We start from the raw sequence: 16,743 nt of genomic DNA on the forward strand, positions 1-16,743 counted from the left end.
AAGGTGTAAACAATAAAACCACAGGAATTTATCATTTTTATTCCCAATCCTCACGAACAATGGTGAGGTCAGGATTTTCACTAATGAGGTTCAAAATATAAAGAAGTAAAAACACACGAAGAAGTTAAAGGGAGATTCAACATCTACTATGTATACATAAAAGAAACTGAACCTTGTTTATACCATGTAATTTCCGTCCATCTGGTAACAATCAGATCCATAGTTGTGAAACAAAAAGAAAATTCCCAGGTATATGTTGTATGTTACATTGATGCAGAAAATCACTTATGAAAACATAGCTTCTCTAGTCCCCTACTGAGGCTGAAGCAATAACAATACACCTTTCAGCACAGTTGCAACTATTATGGTTCATTAATATCAAAAAGTTATCTTCCCAAAGGAGAACTAAATCACCATGTCAGCAAGTTATAGCAATCAAGTCTAAAAATCTCAAGAAGATCCCTAAAAATGAGGTACTCACAAGAAAGGTGAGACAATTAACTAACAAGCTCTGGATTATCCTGCAGGAGCAACTTCAATACAAACCATTCAGGCTACAGGTTCAATGGAACACAGCCTAGACGAACATCGGTTTCCTCAACAGAAAGAAATAGGCAAATAAATAGAAGATACAATATTTCCCTTTCCTCTCTGATGCCTGACTAATTTTTACAGCACAACACAATCTGATTTTTTGTTCAAATACTTGTTTAGATGTAATAACAATGCCTGACTAATCTTTACAGCATACTTGAGAAATTCCTAAACGAGAAAGTGGTATGTATGGTTGGTGTATGCCTGGAAACTAGTACAGAATCATATCATCAACTGCACCATTGACCATGAGTAAGCATTTTTGGCAGAGCAAGAGAAGAGTCCTCCTCCTTTAAGTGCGAGTGCGATAATTCCTAGGTTCCTAAACTTGTAATGGATGGCGGAGCGTAGATGGAAAGCAGTTACATGGATACGGTGCTTTACCCGTAGACGCTTCTCCAGCTCTCGCAAGAATTGTATCAAAGTCTCCCTCGGGATGGACTTCCCGAGTGACCGTACCGAGGAGTTCTATCGTACTCCGTGCAGCTATGGTTGTTGATCCTGCAAAGTAAATGCAATCCAAGTTTCTGTTTCATGTACTAAGGTGGATGATAATACACAAGTAGTATATGTTTTATCACTAGCATCAAGTTTACCAAGCTTTAAGGCCTAGTGAATGCCAATTTTTACAACACACTTTTGCTTCCTTTGTCACCAAAGCCAGTGTCTTGCATCATCGCTACAAATTCACTGTAATCGATGCGTCCATCCTGAAAAAGAAAAATAAGTAAGAACAAATTGATATGAGCTTTCTTCTTACCTAATCCATGAACGTTATGATCTTATCATGTTCCTATGTTTAACTATGAACATTATACATCTGCAAGAAATGAGAAAAGAACACTGAAGATGAGAATTATAGGGTTTACATTATCTTGATCAACTTCGCGCATAAGCTCTTCGATGGGGATATTGCTTAAACCAAACTTATCACAAGCCTTTTGGAGCTCATCCTGCGTGATATATCCACTACCATCTTCATCAAAATATGAAAAAGCGGCATACATGTGATCTTCCTTCTGAATTTTGTTTAGATGGAGCATAGCAGCTATAAACTCGCCATAATCAATGGTACCACTATTATCAACATCTGCCTGAATTTTCCACACAGAAAGGTTCTTTCTTGTAAGGATCATTTTGGACAAATTTATTGTTAAGAATATATGAATGGAAACAAAATCAAGCAGTCGCAGAAGTATTCAACAGTTTAATTACATTGAGGAAAATGATCATGTGTTCTCCAGTACGTTGACAATGCAAATCTTAGCTATGCAAGATTACTATTTTTTAGGTTCAAATTACTTATGTCCTATAATTACATTCTTGCTTAAAAGCCGTCCATTTATGAGATCTTATTACAAAAGAGTAAGTGATATAGATTCCTTCACAAGGTAGGAGTAAGGTTGTGTATACACTACCTCTCAGACCTCACTTGTGGGACTACACGGTTATGTTGTTGTAATTGTTGTTGTAGTACGTGCTATAGACTCAGAGTTGATAAGTATTATTTTGACAATTCACAAAGGAATGTAAGTCAGAGATGTCTGTAGCTGTAGTCCCAATTCCCTTTCAAATCTACGTTTAACTGATCTAGGTCAAATCCAAAATATATCAACTTTGAATCAAAGAAGAAGCAGTCCTACTCCTCCTTGACCCTTTTGGACAAACCATCACCAGCATCCCAGTGTATACAACCCAACTATTCCACTCTTTTGGGTGTTGAGTTGAATTTAGAGGTAAATGATTTCGACTTCACCTATATACCTTTAGTCAATAATACTTCTAAAGGATACAGGTGATACAATTTAATAATCTACGCGTCCAATAAGAGAAGACTGGTGTGACATATAAAGCCGATCATAGTTCTAAATGCTATTTAAAGCTGTATATAATGTGCGTAAAAATGCTCTTGAACATAACATACAGATACTTACCGCTTGCATTAAACTAACTATTTCTGAATCGTTCAGATTGGCACCCACTCTTTCCAAACCCGTTTTCAGTTCTTCTAGCGTAATGTGTCCACTATTATCTGCGTCTATCATTTTGAACATTTCCTTCAGTCCTGCAATTTCCTCTCCAGACAGACTTTCAGCAATTACCTAAAATGCAAATAGGAACTGCTCAGGCATAACAATTAAAAACCAGTATTACTTGTTACTGCAATATGTTTGATTCCTTCTCCTGTTCCTGATTTAAAATTAGGGAGAAATGTATATAAGTCTGGAACAGCTGTGTATAAATAGGAAATAACCACATATCTTCCACTTACGAAATAAAATGGAAAAACTATTAGATGATAGCCATGGTTTTTTCTTTGTTGAAAGGATTCTCATACGTTTTCTTATGCAGAAATTCAATGAATGCCATGACTTGGGTAAACTCAGTGACCATAGATCTGAAAAGTTAGAATAACTTACTCTGATTGCTATCTTCTTTAATTTATTCATTGCAGAAAACTGATTGAGGCGACTTAGAACAGCACAATCAAGAGGCTTATCTGGAGCAACCCCACCAACACGAACCCATGGATGACCTGAAATAGGCAATAAACATACTTGTCATTCAAGTAAAAAATATTTTACTGTACTTTCTTAAGCAAATATACAGAAAGACATGATAGCGCCCTTCATACCAAATATAAAGTCAAGAACTTCAGGTTTAACCAATTTACAACTGCTTCTTCCATTAGCTCTCCCGTACACATTCTCTCTGTTAATCTATCTCTAAAAGAAGCTCAAATAGAAGCCAGAAATCATTCACTTTGTATACCCTTTTTAACATATGTACCCAAAAAAGTTAAGAAGATATTATTCTTAGGAATATAAGTCCTCTAATTACATGTCTCAAATCTCAACCAGTCAACAATTTGGCTGAACTCCAAATTTATAAACACTAAGTTGCACAAGACCTTGGTTTGAGATACCACTGGTTTAATTTTTTCGGAAAAAAAAAACCTTTAAATTATCTGCTTTCAAGAGTCCGAAGAAAAAAATTGACGTTTACATATCCTTTCTTACACGTAGCATGCACATGAAATGATGTATAGGCGAAAATGAAAGAACTTAAATACGTCTGGTTCGTTAATATAGCATCAGGAAAAGCAAGTAATGCCACTGACTGCAACCATATTCCAAGATCTAAACCTTTTGAGCATCTCCAGTTACTGTCATTAAAAGTAAGTGTTGTTCCATCTTACTTCAAATGACATGGGCGATACTAGTAAAACAGGACTTTTACGACAACAGGAATAAGGATGTCTTTTGAACAGAAGTACCAAAAGAACTTTAAGTTTTATAATAAAAACGACTCTATATGCATATCAAGACAGTTGAAAATCTATTTAAGAATTACGTGATTCATCGGACAAGGAGAAAGGACAAGAAGTATTATCATCAAATACTGAAAACATACACAACATTGAGAAGAGCATAAAAGATCAGGATGGTGAATACTGCATCTTACAAAGAACTTCATGAGCTGTCAACCGCTTTTTGGGATCTCTCACCAGCATTTTTCTGACTAAATCTTTTGCACTTTCTGATATAGCAGGCCAGGGTTCTGATGCAAAGTCAAGTTCCCCTGTTAAAACTTGTTCAAATATTCCTTGCTCCGTCTCTGATTCAAAAACATCAAAATTCATAGGCAAAATAGTCTTCATCTTTGCTTCATGGTCTATAGGATCAAATCACAATGGAAGAAAGTAAAAAAGAACCTTACCATCCCAAAATGGGGGAACGCCACTAAGCAGTATATAAATAATGACTCCAGCACTCCAAATATCACATTCTAGACCATAATGCTTCCGCAACACTTCTGGGGCCACATAGTAAGGGCTTCCAACAACATCATTGAAGATTTCACCTGGATGTACCAGATTTATATTCTTGATAAGGTGAAAGAAATAGAAGTAAAGCATCCATGGAAAAAGATGAATTGGAAATAATAATTATAGCCTATTGTTATGAATAACCAGTGAGGTCCAGATAAATGACAGACTAGAGGTTGGTGCTAATTCCAGTATTCAGGAAATTGTGTTTTCAAGAGAATACCTGGCTTGAAGAACACTGATAATCCGAAGTCAATGGCCTTCAGAGTTGATTCCTCTTCCTGATCAGCAAATAGAAAGTTCTCGGGTTTCAGGTCCCTATGCATAACACCCAAGGAATGACATGCTTCTACAACACCTACTATTACTCTTGCAAGTTCAGCTGCCTTCTTCTCTGAATAATGCCCTCTTTGTAAAATCCTATCGAAAAGCTCCCCACCTGCACAAAGCTCCATTACAACATGAACTGCAACAGCATCCTCGTACGCCCCCACAATCTGTACCACACTTGGTTGTCCTGCCAAATGATGCATTATCTGAATCTCCCTCCTCACATCCTCTACATCCTCCTCAGTTGTCAACCTCCTTTTCGCAATGGACTTACACGCATACTGCTTCCCACATGACTTTCCTAAACATAAAAACGTCGTCCCAAACTGCCCTTGTCCTAACTTCCTCCCTAAACTATAAATCTCCTTCAAATTACCCGTTTTTCGTCCTAAAACAGATTCAATCTGAACCCCAATACTCGACGTTCTCCTAACATGAGTAGGTTTGTTCTGTTTCACCCCTTCCACAGGGGGCTTATCAGTAACAGTAACATCATTAGCAATCACTACATCATTATTCTCTTTAACACCCATTTTAGTATCAACATTTATCATAAGATGTGGAGGTGGATTACCTTGAATACAAGATCTATCCACCGCGCCTTTCGATGAATCAACCGAATTCTCTGAATTAGGTTCCCCTTCATTTGGGAGTGGTAAATTCTCCGACTGATTAGGTTTCCACACAGCTGCAGTAACAGATTGTAAGAACCCATTGTTAGCCAATTTGGGTCCAACACAATTATTCCCCATTAGCTCAAAAATCAAAATCTCAACCTTTTTCGATTTCCAATACCATTATACTATAAATTCAATAGAACCCTAAATTTTTAGCCCCGAATTGCTAAATACTCCACCAATCACTCGATTAAACCAAAAAAAAACATATCAAAATCTGAAATTTCGGCCTAAATTCAAGAATCGAACAAAATATGTTAGAATTAAAAAAAAATTGGGAGAAATTGTTGAGGAAATAGAAAAATATGGATGGATCGGTTAGAGAAATCGAAATGATAATTTGATCAATCCGTTAGAAGTTTTCTTTCATGCATGCATGTTTTATTATCGCTTACGTAAATACTTTGTATGTGAACGAGGGCGGAGCTACAATATTAGATATCATACGCCGAGCCAAATGGGATCATCTAAATTTCTTCCATAGGCCTTTTATTAGGTATTGTGGGACGAGCCAAGTGGAATCATATGAATTTCTTTCGATAGACCTTTTATTTGCACTAAGAAAGCCATTAAATATAACATGAATCTTGTATTGCGAATCTAACAACTAAAATGAGTTATAAGTTTATGAGTTCCAAGCCATAATTATTTTTGTATATTGATATTAAATAATTTTTTAATACAAATACAAAATTTACCTCAAAGTTAATGAGCTTTGTCACGATGGCAAGTTTAAAACCGTCAACTTCAAATTTTTGCTTAGCCTTATGTATGTGAATGCTAGAATTATATCTAGTTAAATTACAAGTTTATATTAGGCTAATAAAAGTAGAATACATAGAAAAAGCTATCAGAAGTATAGGGGTATTTTTGACCTATATAAAAAACTATGCACATTGAAATGTTAAAAAACAAAGAGTCTTATCATTCGGTACTCAGACGTAGGGACAACATCTTAATCATTCAAATTGAGATAGATTGAAACGTCTTAATCTTAATGAAAACAAATGGTATATTGAATCTCCCCTGCATACAAGATCAATGAATAAAATGTCAATAACTATCTTGATAATCCCTCTTGTCAAGAAAACAAAATTTTAGTTTCATTCTTGCAGCTTCATCTGTTTGTTCAGAAGATTGGTAAAAGTACAGCGCCTCGGGACTAACTGGTGAAGGTTTCATCACTGGCCTTTCATCAAAAAGAAAATCTGAAAACGCCTGCATTTGAATCAGTGACCGACTCCCAGAAGGAAGGTTTGTTCTGCTGCGCCTTTTTCTCCTCGTCTTTCAGAGTCAACTCATCAATAGTACCAGGAAGGTGTGCTTCAATGGCATTCTTAAATTTGTCGTGCAAATTGACTCTGTCGCTTGTTCCAGACACAAGAGTGCAAGCATTTGGCTTTTTTAGAAACTCCAAAACATTCACTAAATTCCTCCTGCAAGGCGAAATGACAGTTGAAAAATACAACAAAAAATAGATATTGAACCGAGCAAGGGAATTCTGAAACAGTTATCCTCTCCAAACTCACTGGAGATCCTAAATGGACACACCGGGAAGGAGATCCTAAACAGACACACGAGGGGATGAAGAGAGTTGTCTCAGAAAATATCAGTGGTGATCCTAAACAGACACAAGTCCAGTGCTCAGAGTGTTGTCTAGGAAAGTTTTCTTCTTTAGATGAAGCAAGCAGTTGCAATAAAAAAAAAGGCATCAAGAAGATGCAAATGAAAGTAATAGCTACAAAAGAGATCACATTACATGTCTAGGTAAGATATCGTCTTATCCATAGCTCAAGAAAAACTGCATAATTAAGGCTGCAAAACGATGATACAACTTTCTCTCCCAGATAGGCGTCAACATCAAAACTCTTTCACTATGAAGTAGCAAAATTCAGTTAAGCATGATTATGCATCTGGCGTTTGAGAACAAATCTTCAAGTAATAAGGTTATCGTGGTTTGACTAAATTAATCCTGACTAGGATATGTAAGGATTAGAAGAAAGGGGAGAAAGAATAGAACACTAAAGATGTATCTTTTCTTAAAAAGAAGCCCACAACAAACATTCAATCCCATACTACGAAAATGAGTAAAGTAGTTCATTAGCTCACTAAAGTTTGTTTGTTTAGGTCTTTCATCAGTAAAAGCATGTCAAGCTTTAAGGTGGTCTATCCAAAACTATCATATGAGAGGAAAGGCTTACAGTGATAAAAGACCTAAACAAGCAAACTTTCGTGAGTTGATGAGCTCGTTTTTCTAGTTAATGAGCTTAACCTGAGAGTATATGTGATATTGAATTACAGCTACTAAACCAATAGTGAACTTTTGCATTTACCTCTGGTGTCCACCTCCTTATAAAACAGAACCATTACATGCTATTAAGGAAACTAGTACATATAATTTGTCAGCAAGCATGAAAACAATATCAAATTTTATCAAGTGACAGAAATATAGGAGACAAAAGTAGCATACCTGCTAACAAAGTTCTGGGTAATGGCAATTGAATCCTCTAAATTGATGACCAAATGCCACCATCCATTAGGTACAAAGATAACTTCACCCGCCTTGCAGACACATTCAATAGGTCTCTTTTTCCAATTCTTGGTTGCGTTGTAAAAGTTCATGAACCATTCTATAATAGAAACAGGACTTGCTACTTCTGCACCATCAGGGCTTGGATGAACTCCTGGTGGCACCACATCCGGGGGAAATAATATCCATTTCTTGGATCCTTTGGTTACCGCATTCCAAGCAGAGGTAGAATTTGGATCAATGTGAAATGACGAGCCAGACCCTGCAGGTCCAATTATAATCCACCTATAATCTGGCCTCTCATTACCCAAAACACTAAACAAATCCTCATTGAAGTACATCGGGACATCATAATCCTTTCCTAATTGAGGAATTTTCTCTGCAAACTTTGGGTCAAACAAATACAAGGGCCTTTCTTCCCTCACTTGATCAGAGTACTTAAAGTAGTCTTCAAGCTTCATTTCCACCGGCCCTACTGAAAATTTCACATCCCCGCATTTCTCAATCAGATAATCCCTATTCCATTTCTCCAATCCAGGCCAATTCTCCAAACACCCTTCTAACAAAACCGGCTTATTCGGTTCTTCAAAATCCATCACAAACTCATCAAGAGAAATCCCTTTCCTCCTCACTATATTATCCCTCTCTAGCCATTCAGGTTTCATTTCAAGATTAGCACATAACCAACTCTGAAACAAGTAATCAGAATAAAAGTCTCTAACTTTCAAACCAAAACTCAAAACTGGAAATGAAGGCCTATATGCACCAACAAAAGTAGACCTCCAACACCCCTTAAACAAAAACCCACCTTTACAAGTCTCCAATACAAGATTCCTCCAAAGGGGTTCATGATTACAGAAAATATAGAAACCTTTGCTTACAGTTGACAAAATACCCAAATGGGTACCTTCCAAAAGACCTAAAATATCAAGAACAAGCTCATCAGTTAAAGTCTGAAGATTACCTAGACCAGTATTTCTTGAATTATGAGATGATGGGTTGAAATAAAGATTCCCAAGTGGCTGAACTCCATAGGAATCTGATTGTGCTGAAGATTTCAAGCTGAAACCTTCGTCGTCTTCTTCTTCTTCTTCTTCTTCTGGTGCTATTTGGTATGGTTCCGCTACCGTTTCTTCTTTTGCAGAAACAGAAATTCTCTTTGATTTCTTAATCTTACCATTTTTTCTCTTTCGTTTTTGCTGCTTGAATAACAAGCTCTTGGAAGCCAGCATTGTTGAAGTTGAGAAGTATAGTTTGAGCCGCCAAGGCCTTGAGGTTTTTCACTGAGAGTAGTATTTGCAGTTCTGCAAAAACAAAGGGGGCTTTACCCTGGTTAAGAACGTACAACGCTTCGATGCAGCCAAACCTGATCTATTTATAGTGTGTTTTTTTCCCTTTTCTTATGTTTATTTATAGGCATACTATATAAAAAAGACCCTCAAACTTAACTTCAACTCGCAATTAATTACTTCAACATTGAGATTACACTTATAGACATTTTAATTTAATTCCGATTGACAATTAAATCCTCCAACGCATCACCAATCTCTCATGAACTCTCAATACTAACAACAACACTATAATCAGTAAAATCTCACAAGTGAGTTGTGAGGAAAGTAGAATATAGGCAGATTTTACTACTATCTCGTGAAAATAGAGAGATTGTTTTTTTCAAAACTCTCGACTCAAGTGCAACAAATCCCAATACGAACTCCCGAGTCCCAATACTATCATAACACATAAATTTTGGAGGTGTGACACAATAGATACAAGTTAAAGTGACAGCTAAGACTAAGTTTGAGTGATTGTTCATCGTATTTGAATGTTTACGTGCTTATTAACGCCAAAGTTGGAGTGAATAGCTCAAGCAGGAGCAATTCATTAACACGTCGTAGTAGACGAATAAGAGAGAAGTTCTTAGACAACGAATACAAAAGTGCAATAAGCACTTACATCTGATTGACAAAAAAAAAAAAAAAAGTAACAAGAGAAAAAATTCATTCACAAATTGTAATATACAGGAAAAAAGAAAAAGAAAACCTTGAGTAGAAACCAAACAAGCCATATTGATCACAATTATTCACAAGTTCCAAACTGGCAGTGGAACATCTATATTTTCGATGACACTGGTTCAGCCAAAGGTTACAATTCCATGAATTAAGCGGAAGAACACAGTGCAGAGTGAACCCACAATTTGCAGCAGCAAGGAATACAAGGGGGAGAAAGAAAGTAAAATGAAAAAGCAATCAATCTGACTACAATCCATTTCGTACTGACGTTTATGATACAGTCTTCAGTGATCGGTGTGGACTACAAGGAGCTGGTTTTACACCTGCGTGCTCATCAGACATCTCCACTGCCCCACGTGAGGTCCCTTGTCTAAAAGCATTAGCAAGCCTGGATTGTTGGTCGACGATCCAAATGGGTACCTAACAAGTATCAAGATTTAATTGAATGTTAAAAATTGCTCAAACAAACAACTAAACTCAAGCAGACAGAAAGGGAAATAGGTTGTTGCTTTCTTTGCTAAGGTAAGAGAATCGTAGGAAGTTGAAGCAGTATAGAAACAATTTATTGAAAAGAAACCGGATTGCAATGATCAACTCACTTGCATCTGCGTGCTTTTCTTCTCCATAAAACAAAGCATGTGACCCACTGAATAAAAAAGAAAATAAGATAAATCAGCTTACGTATAAATCAGAAGACAACACAGAAACAGGAGGCAAAATAAGAAAGGTGGATTGACGGAATAAGATGAGAATGAGAAATTTTGAAGTCAGAATAAAACAATTGATTTGCTATTTATTACCCCATATATGATTCTTAGCTAGGTCCACATTGATTCTAGAGATTGTAGGTCCTTTGGGACAACTTAACAACATGATTTTAGGTCTACCATGTTCACTTTTAGTGTCATCAATGTAATAGAAGAAAAATCAAATGGTAATTATGATATTTTGACCCTAGAACCCCTTCTCCTCACAGGAAATAAACAATTAGTTCTAGCCCATTTGTTTAGAGTCCAAGTGGCCCACCCAAAGTAACTAAAGTAGAGAGCTTGGTGTCAACTATCCATGTCCATAAGGACAAACATGGCTATACGGGAAGATGCCTTTGAAAATGCATCAAGATCTAAGTGATGTCATAATGACCTTGCAAAATAATCTGTCTACTTGCCATTTGAAATGTGATTCTGCTAAAACTTTCGAATTACATGGGTTAGGAACAGCTCTTCCCATTTGAGAATGGACTTCTTGATTAGACATAAGCCCAAGACACTAATTCTTATGATATTATCTGGTGACTTGATTGAAGATTAAGTGTACTTGGATTAAACTAATTGAAACATCTTAAACATAATTTTCTCCAAACACCAGCTCTAAGCCACACCAAACCTCACTCATAGTTGATCCAATAAGAAAAAGACAATGACCACAAAAGCTAACTCAAGGTCCAGTAGAGGTTTCAGAAAGAGACACAACCCAATTCATTCTCAGTTTTTCCTTTTTAGGTGACCGAAGGTTTCTCTCGCTCCATGCTCAGCAGAAAATGTTTTATTCATCATCCTAAATTCTAAATGGTTTATCTCATTACACAAAGCAGCTTACTACAAAGATTGCCCCCAAAGTCTCACCAAGAAGAAAGCTAAGAAATGGGAAGACAGATTCTCACAGCACTATATTCAGAGTGCAGCAAATAAATCACCATCTTGCATGAAATAAATCACTCGAAAGAACTCAAACCTTTTTGTTTTGAGATAATTGCAACAAGAACTCAAGCACATAAATTAAGTAGCACAATGACAAAAGAGTGTTCTATGTATCAACCTTTCTAATACATTGTATAATTACATAACTTTGGCATTAATAGATTACCCAAAGAAATCTTAAACAATATTAGATTACCCAAAGAAATCTTAAACATCACATGCAGAAACACTTACAGTAGGGCATTTTGGTACATTACACACATTTTTAGATTAACACCACAAGATTCAAAAGTCTTGTTTATTTCTTTAACTTAATGTCAAGTCAAACTAAGATTTAAAAAAAAATGAAATGGAGGGAGTATATGTTTACTGGCACAAAATTGCTTCTAAATGTCCATGCAATGAGCCAATAACCCAAAATTCGTGCTTTCACGTTGGACAAAGACCATAAGTATCATCATAACTGAGAAAATCAAGCTACTGCAAACCATAGAGTTAACACAGATTAATACCATACCTTGAATACAGACATGCATGAAAAGCTCCCAATTACAGATGTCTTCTTCGCAGGTTTTCTCACGGCTGGAGACATCTCTTTGCAAAACTGCTGAGCAATCTCCTTGAGCAATATCACCTGTGCTTTATCAGTCCGCATAGCAATCATAGCCTGTCTCATTGATTCCCGGTCAGCCTCAAGTGCCTGGAGCCTAAAGTACAACTTTGTGACCTCTGGATCTCCAAAATCTGTGTTATTTAATGAATCCCTCGGGGTATAGTCGTCAACCATTCCAGCTGAAGCCTTGAGTTCTGACACACCATTATATCCAGCCCCCTGATGTACAGAATCAATTGTGTAAACTCGGTCACTCATGTCATCTCCAATTTCTGATGAATTATCCACCTTCCTCAAGTTTGAACGCTCTTCTGTTTGTGAATATTCTGCTTTTCTAATACTTCCACCAAATCTTGGAGAATCTGAGATGAAATCTGAATTAATTTCTTTATTTGTAATGAAGGGAGATCCTACACTATCAGTTGAAAATTTTCTAAGATGTCTATTCCTCCTTGGGGAATGACCAACTATCACTTTTTCAAGTATGTTGTTCTTGAAAAGATCCCCATCTGTGCTTCTTGGCGTCCTCTCCAATTGATTGATCCTATGCTCCAAATCGCGCAATTGGTCACATGAACGTGGGGTCTCTTCAAATGCATATTTCTCAACATCAACAGTGTCATTATCAAATTCTGTGTATACTTGATTCTCATTAATAGTGCATTTCAATGGAGGGTAATCGAAGGGAGGAACTTCGAATTGCCCATTGATAGTCTCGGAGATACTATTGTTCCGACTAAAACGGCCCTTTTCTGTCTCACAATCACCCTCAGCCTCAGATTCTGTTAGCCCATAACTCATCATTCTATGCTTATACATTTGCACCTCACAAGTCAATGATTGAATTGTTTGCTCCCTCTTGTATAATATATCCTCCAACGCCATAATCTCCTGCTGATCATGCGCCGTTTTCTCCTCAGTGTACCTCTTGAATTGTTTAAATTCCATCTGAACCTCTGCCTTTTCTCCTTGCAACCTCAAAATCATGGACATGGCCTCATTCGCCGCCGAGGAAGATGCATTTCGTTCTTCCTCCAACTCAGCACCTAAATCCTGAATTGTGTGTTGTTGCTTACTTACCATTTCCCTAAGTGCTGTACATTCATTTTCAATTTCAATACGAGCATTTAGAGGTAAGACAAAGCCTGGGATTATAAACTTATTCTCATTATATTCATCAAACTTTCGCTTCACAGATCGGAGCCAAGTCCCTGAATAGGACCTGTTCATTGCAGAACAACTGCTGCACCCGCAGTAACAACAGTTGACCTGGCTGGTCGTCGGGGGTGAATTTTGAGAATCCATATTCTATTGCACATCCAATCAATCGTCCAGCCTCAATTCAGAAATTGATTCCTCAAATAGAATCATAAAAGAAAAGCAGGAAAAAATAACAGAAATATCACAAATTAAAAGACGATTAATCCTATACAACAAGCTCTCAATCCCTCCATCTTCGATAAAATGTTAATGTATATGTGTATACCCCTCGACTTCACATAGGATGAATTCCTCCTTCCCTCAGTTGCAACACAGAATACACATTCCTGCAAAAACACCCACATTCTTTTCAATTCCAATCCTAGGCACAATACCCTAGAGCTAAGTTCAAATTGCTGTACTCCAAAAAAAATAAATAGCTGGACACCAACAATAATTAATACATGGATTGCTATGTGCAATACCAAGGCCAAGATTAGCTTTATCCTGCCAATGTTGATGCCCATATCTATTTCCACATTTTATTCAATACAAAAATAATTCTACATCACCACCCTCCTCAAAGAAAAAAACTACACATTTCACATAAATTAAGCAGAGCCTTGTACCCAAAACAAAATGGTTGTATCCCTACTCTGTTTGGATGGCTGTTACGTATTATTTCATAAAGTAATGTATTGTACCGTACTGTATTATTTAAAGGAGTATAATATTTGAATACATCATATACTTTTCCATCCTTACATAATATCGCACATCAACAATCTGAAACGATAAAACCTACAATATACAATGATCACACCAAATCAATCCTTACGCAAAATGAAAATTCTCGTCATTACCTAACGAATGAATTTAACCGGTATCAATCAAAACAAACATTGCATTCAAACTAACAATACAATTCAATACAACAGGTAACAACCATCCAAACAAGCTGTAATGCATCCTTTATCGTCGAGATCAATTTTCCTTGTATGAAAACACACAATCCTCTAAATGCAAATCGATGCACATACATACGAACAATATATCCATTTACACATATAAATTAATTTTAAAAAAAATAAAAAAAAACGATCATGAAATTAAGGTACCTGAAAATCATACGGTATAGCTGTAGCTGAGAAACGGAGGTAAAATTCTCCCGGAAAAAATGGAAATTATCGTTCCAGCTTCCCGGAGAATTGAAGATATCGAGGAAAGCGAGGGAAAATGAATGAAAAAAAATAGAGAGATAGAGAGAGAAAAAGAGGGATAGAGGGAAAAAGAAAAAAAATTAAACGTGGGAGAGAGAAAAGAAGGGAATTGAAAACCCTTTTTTGTGTATTTTTTTGTTTTTGTTTCCCCAATTTGTAAATTTGTTAACTGTTTTCTGATTATTTTTTCTTTTTCTTTTCTCTCTAGTTCTTTTAACAGATGAAAATGTGAGATGATTTAGAGAGGAAAAGAAAAGGGGTGAGTTTTGGAATTTCACTATTGTTGCTAAGCTAGAGAAGGGAAATTTTGGTTGAGAGGTTTTTACGGAGAGTAGTAACTGAAACCGCGTACTAATGTTTGAATAATATTTTATCATTGTTAGATATTTGATTATCTAACAGAATTAGAACGATATAAAGAGAAGTAATATATACGTGTTGATATAATCTAAGATATTAGGCAATTAGTAATTACTAGTATATGTTCTTAAATACTCCATCTACTCAAATTTTAAAAAATGATAAATTTGTTATCTATAGAAGTGATATATACGTGTTGATATAATCTAAGAAATTGGTCATTAATAATTATTAGTATATGTTCTTAAATACTTCATCTACTAAAATTTTAAGGAAGAGCACTTTTCTTATCTACAATTTTTTTGTTTTTTTTTTTTCTTTGTCAATTCTATTGAAAGACGAATATATGTCACACACTAAATATACTAATCAAAATTGAGGTGTTTCTTATTTTCTTTTATTAGTTATGTATATTTATAGTTTCTTCAATATATATAAAAGATGTTTTTTTTAAAAAGAAAATAAGTGTGTGCTTTTATTTATTATCTTTTCGGTATGTGAAAAAGAAAATTATTCTAAAGGTATTTATATATAATTTAGGCAAATATTATATTAAGGAGATGAATTCAAAATGGTATGATGATGGAAATGAGGGGCTCCTGAGTTAGGGTGAGGCTGAGTAGCATTGTGAAATGAAGAACATACGATTAAAGTGAAATGTCGTTTATAAAATTTGTTTTCTTGATCTAGATCCAAATAATTGATTGAGATAAGGATAAAAATACTCTTGAATACATGTTTTCCATAATTGTAGGTTTAGTTAGGAGGGTACGGTGATGACTGATTAGGATGTTGTTTACGGGATTGGGGTGAAATGAGTTGCGTTGAGGAATGAAGAATACGTGATCAAAGTAATATATCATTTATAAAATTTGTTTTCCCGATATATTTTTACTAAGTAAATTGTGTTATCAAAATTTTAGATCATATCAAAAAAATTGAAAAACAATTAGTGAATGCACACTTAATTATATGATATAATACTTTAATGTGATTATATCCAAGTGAGGATTGGGATAAGGATGAAGATACTCTTGACTACATGTTTTCCATTAAAAACAGGTGATTTTTTTTTCATATGAAGCAAAATAAATCCTCAAAAGGTATTTGACTATTTTTTCTTTAACTAAAAAAAGGAGTAATTTCATATCCTTAGAGATCTTGGTTGACAGAATCCTTACCTAGTGAGGGCCATGTTTTCTCTAATTATTTCTTTTCATTTAATTTTAATATTGAAGTAATAACTAATTAAATACTTTGGTTAAATTAAATGAAGAATTTCTTATAATTATTTTGGCTGAATCTTTGATGGTGTCTACCTGATTATATTGAAATATATAAAAAAAAATACGCAATTCGATCAATTTTATTTATCAATATGGTTGAAATACACATATTGTATTATTGTGTATAGATATGCATATTAGTATCATAATGCGTCATATTTGTAGTTTTTTTTTCATCTACATCTAAACATATTCATAATTTAAATATGCATTTTTCACTACAATGGTTATATGACAGACCGAATAGTATATGCATATTTAGCATTTAGTATAAACATATACAATTTATATATTTGACACGTATTTTATAAAAGGGAAAAGGGTCTGATATACCCCTCAACTTTGTCATTTAGAGCTGATATACCCCTCGTTATGAAAGTGGCTCATATATACCC

At 35.4% G+C, this 16,743-nt stretch overlaps 3 protein-coding genes across 3 annotated transcripts; all 3 read right to left on the reverse strand.

Moving 5' to 3' along the window:
- Positions 1-619: 619 nt before the first annotated feature.
- On the reverse strand, positions 620-5,940 carry LOC102591275 (calcium-dependent protein kinase 20-like). Its single transcript, XM_006339122.2, has 8 exons — positions 4,647-5,940; positions 4,315-4,458; positions 4,060-4,212; positions 3,015-3,130; positions 2,529-2,696; positions 1,464-1,688; positions 1,191-1,304; positions 620-1,095 (listed from the first exon to the last, which is right to left on the reverse strand). Exons 1-7 carry the CDS (start codon positions 5,503-5,505, stop codon positions 1,221-1,223), a joined length of 1,749 nt encoding a protein of 582 aa, XP_006339184.1. The 5' UTR covers positions 5,506-5,940; the 3' UTR covers positions 620-1,095; positions 1,191-1,220.
- Positions 5,941-6,424: 484 nt separating this feature from the next.
- Positions 6,425-9,314, reverse strand: LOC102592275 (F-box protein At5g06550). Its single transcript, XM_006339125.2, has 2 exons — positions 7,901-9,314; positions 6,425-6,866 (listed from the first exon to the last, which is right to left on the reverse strand). Exons 1-2 carry the CDS (start codon positions 9,190-9,192, stop codon positions 6,626-6,628), a joined length of 1,533 nt encoding a protein of 510 aa, XP_006339187.1. The 5' UTR covers positions 9,193-9,314; the 3' UTR covers positions 6,425-6,625.
- A 687-nt stretch (positions 9,315-10,001) lies between these two features.
- Positions 10,002-14,777, reverse strand: LOC102592619 (myosin-binding protein 7). The gene is made up of 4 exons (XM_006339126.2): positions 14,601-14,777; positions 12,187-13,829; positions 10,569-10,615; positions 10,002-10,389 (listed from the first exon to the last, which is right to left on the reverse strand). The coding sequence occupies exons 2-4, from the start codon at positions 13,585-13,587 to the stop codon at positions 10,287-10,289; spliced, it is 1,551 nt and encodes a 516-aa protein (XP_006339188.1). The 5' UTR covers positions 13,588-13,829; positions 14,601-14,777; the 3' UTR covers positions 10,002-10,286.
- Positions 14,778-16,743: the final 1,966 nt, after the last annotated feature.

Source organism: Solanum tuberosum, unplaced genomic scaffold, assembly GCF_000226075.1.
Source record: "Solanum tuberosum cultivar DM 1-3 516 R44 unplaced genomic scaffold, SolTub_3.0 scf00008, whole genome shotgun sequence".
NCBI lineage: Eukaryota > Viridiplantae > Streptophyta > Magnoliopsida > Solanales > Solanaceae > Solanum > Solanum tuberosum.

Bases quoted from the DNA above. Each gene is read 5' to 3' on its own strand.
- LOC102591275 (XM_006339122.2), bottom strand. From the start codon at position 5,505: ATGGGGAATAATTGTGTTGGACCCAAATTGGCTAACAATGGGTTCTTA. The intron at 4,213-4,314 runs GTAAGGTTCTTT...TTTTTGAATCAG, and splicing joins CGTTCCCCCATTTTGGGATG to AGACGGAGCAAGGAATATTT. The intron at 1,305-1,463 runs GTAAACCCTATA...TTTCTTTTTCAG, and splicing joins GCGAAGTTGATCAAGATAAT to GATGGACGCATCGATTACAG.
- LOC102592275 (XM_006339125.2), bottom strand. From the start codon at position 9,192: ATGCTGGCTTCCAAGAGCTTGTTATTCAAGCAGCAAAAACGAAAGAGA. The intron at 6,867-7,900 runs GTATGCTACTTT...TTCGCCTTGCAG, and splicing joins ACCCAGAACTTTGTTAGCAG to GAGGAATTTAGTGAATGTTT.
- LOC102592619 (XM_006339126.2), bottom strand. From the start codon at position 13,587: ATGGATTCTCAAAATTCACCCCCGACGACCAGCCAGGTCAACTGTTGT. The intron at 10,616-12,186 runs GTATGGTATTAA...TTTTTTATTCAG, and splicing joins CATGCATGTCTGTATTCAAG to TGGGTCACATGCTTTGTTTT. The intron at 10,390-10,568 runs GTGAGTTGATCA...GATACTTGTTAG, and splicing joins AGAAAAGCACGCAGATGCAA to GTACCCATTTGGATCGTCGA.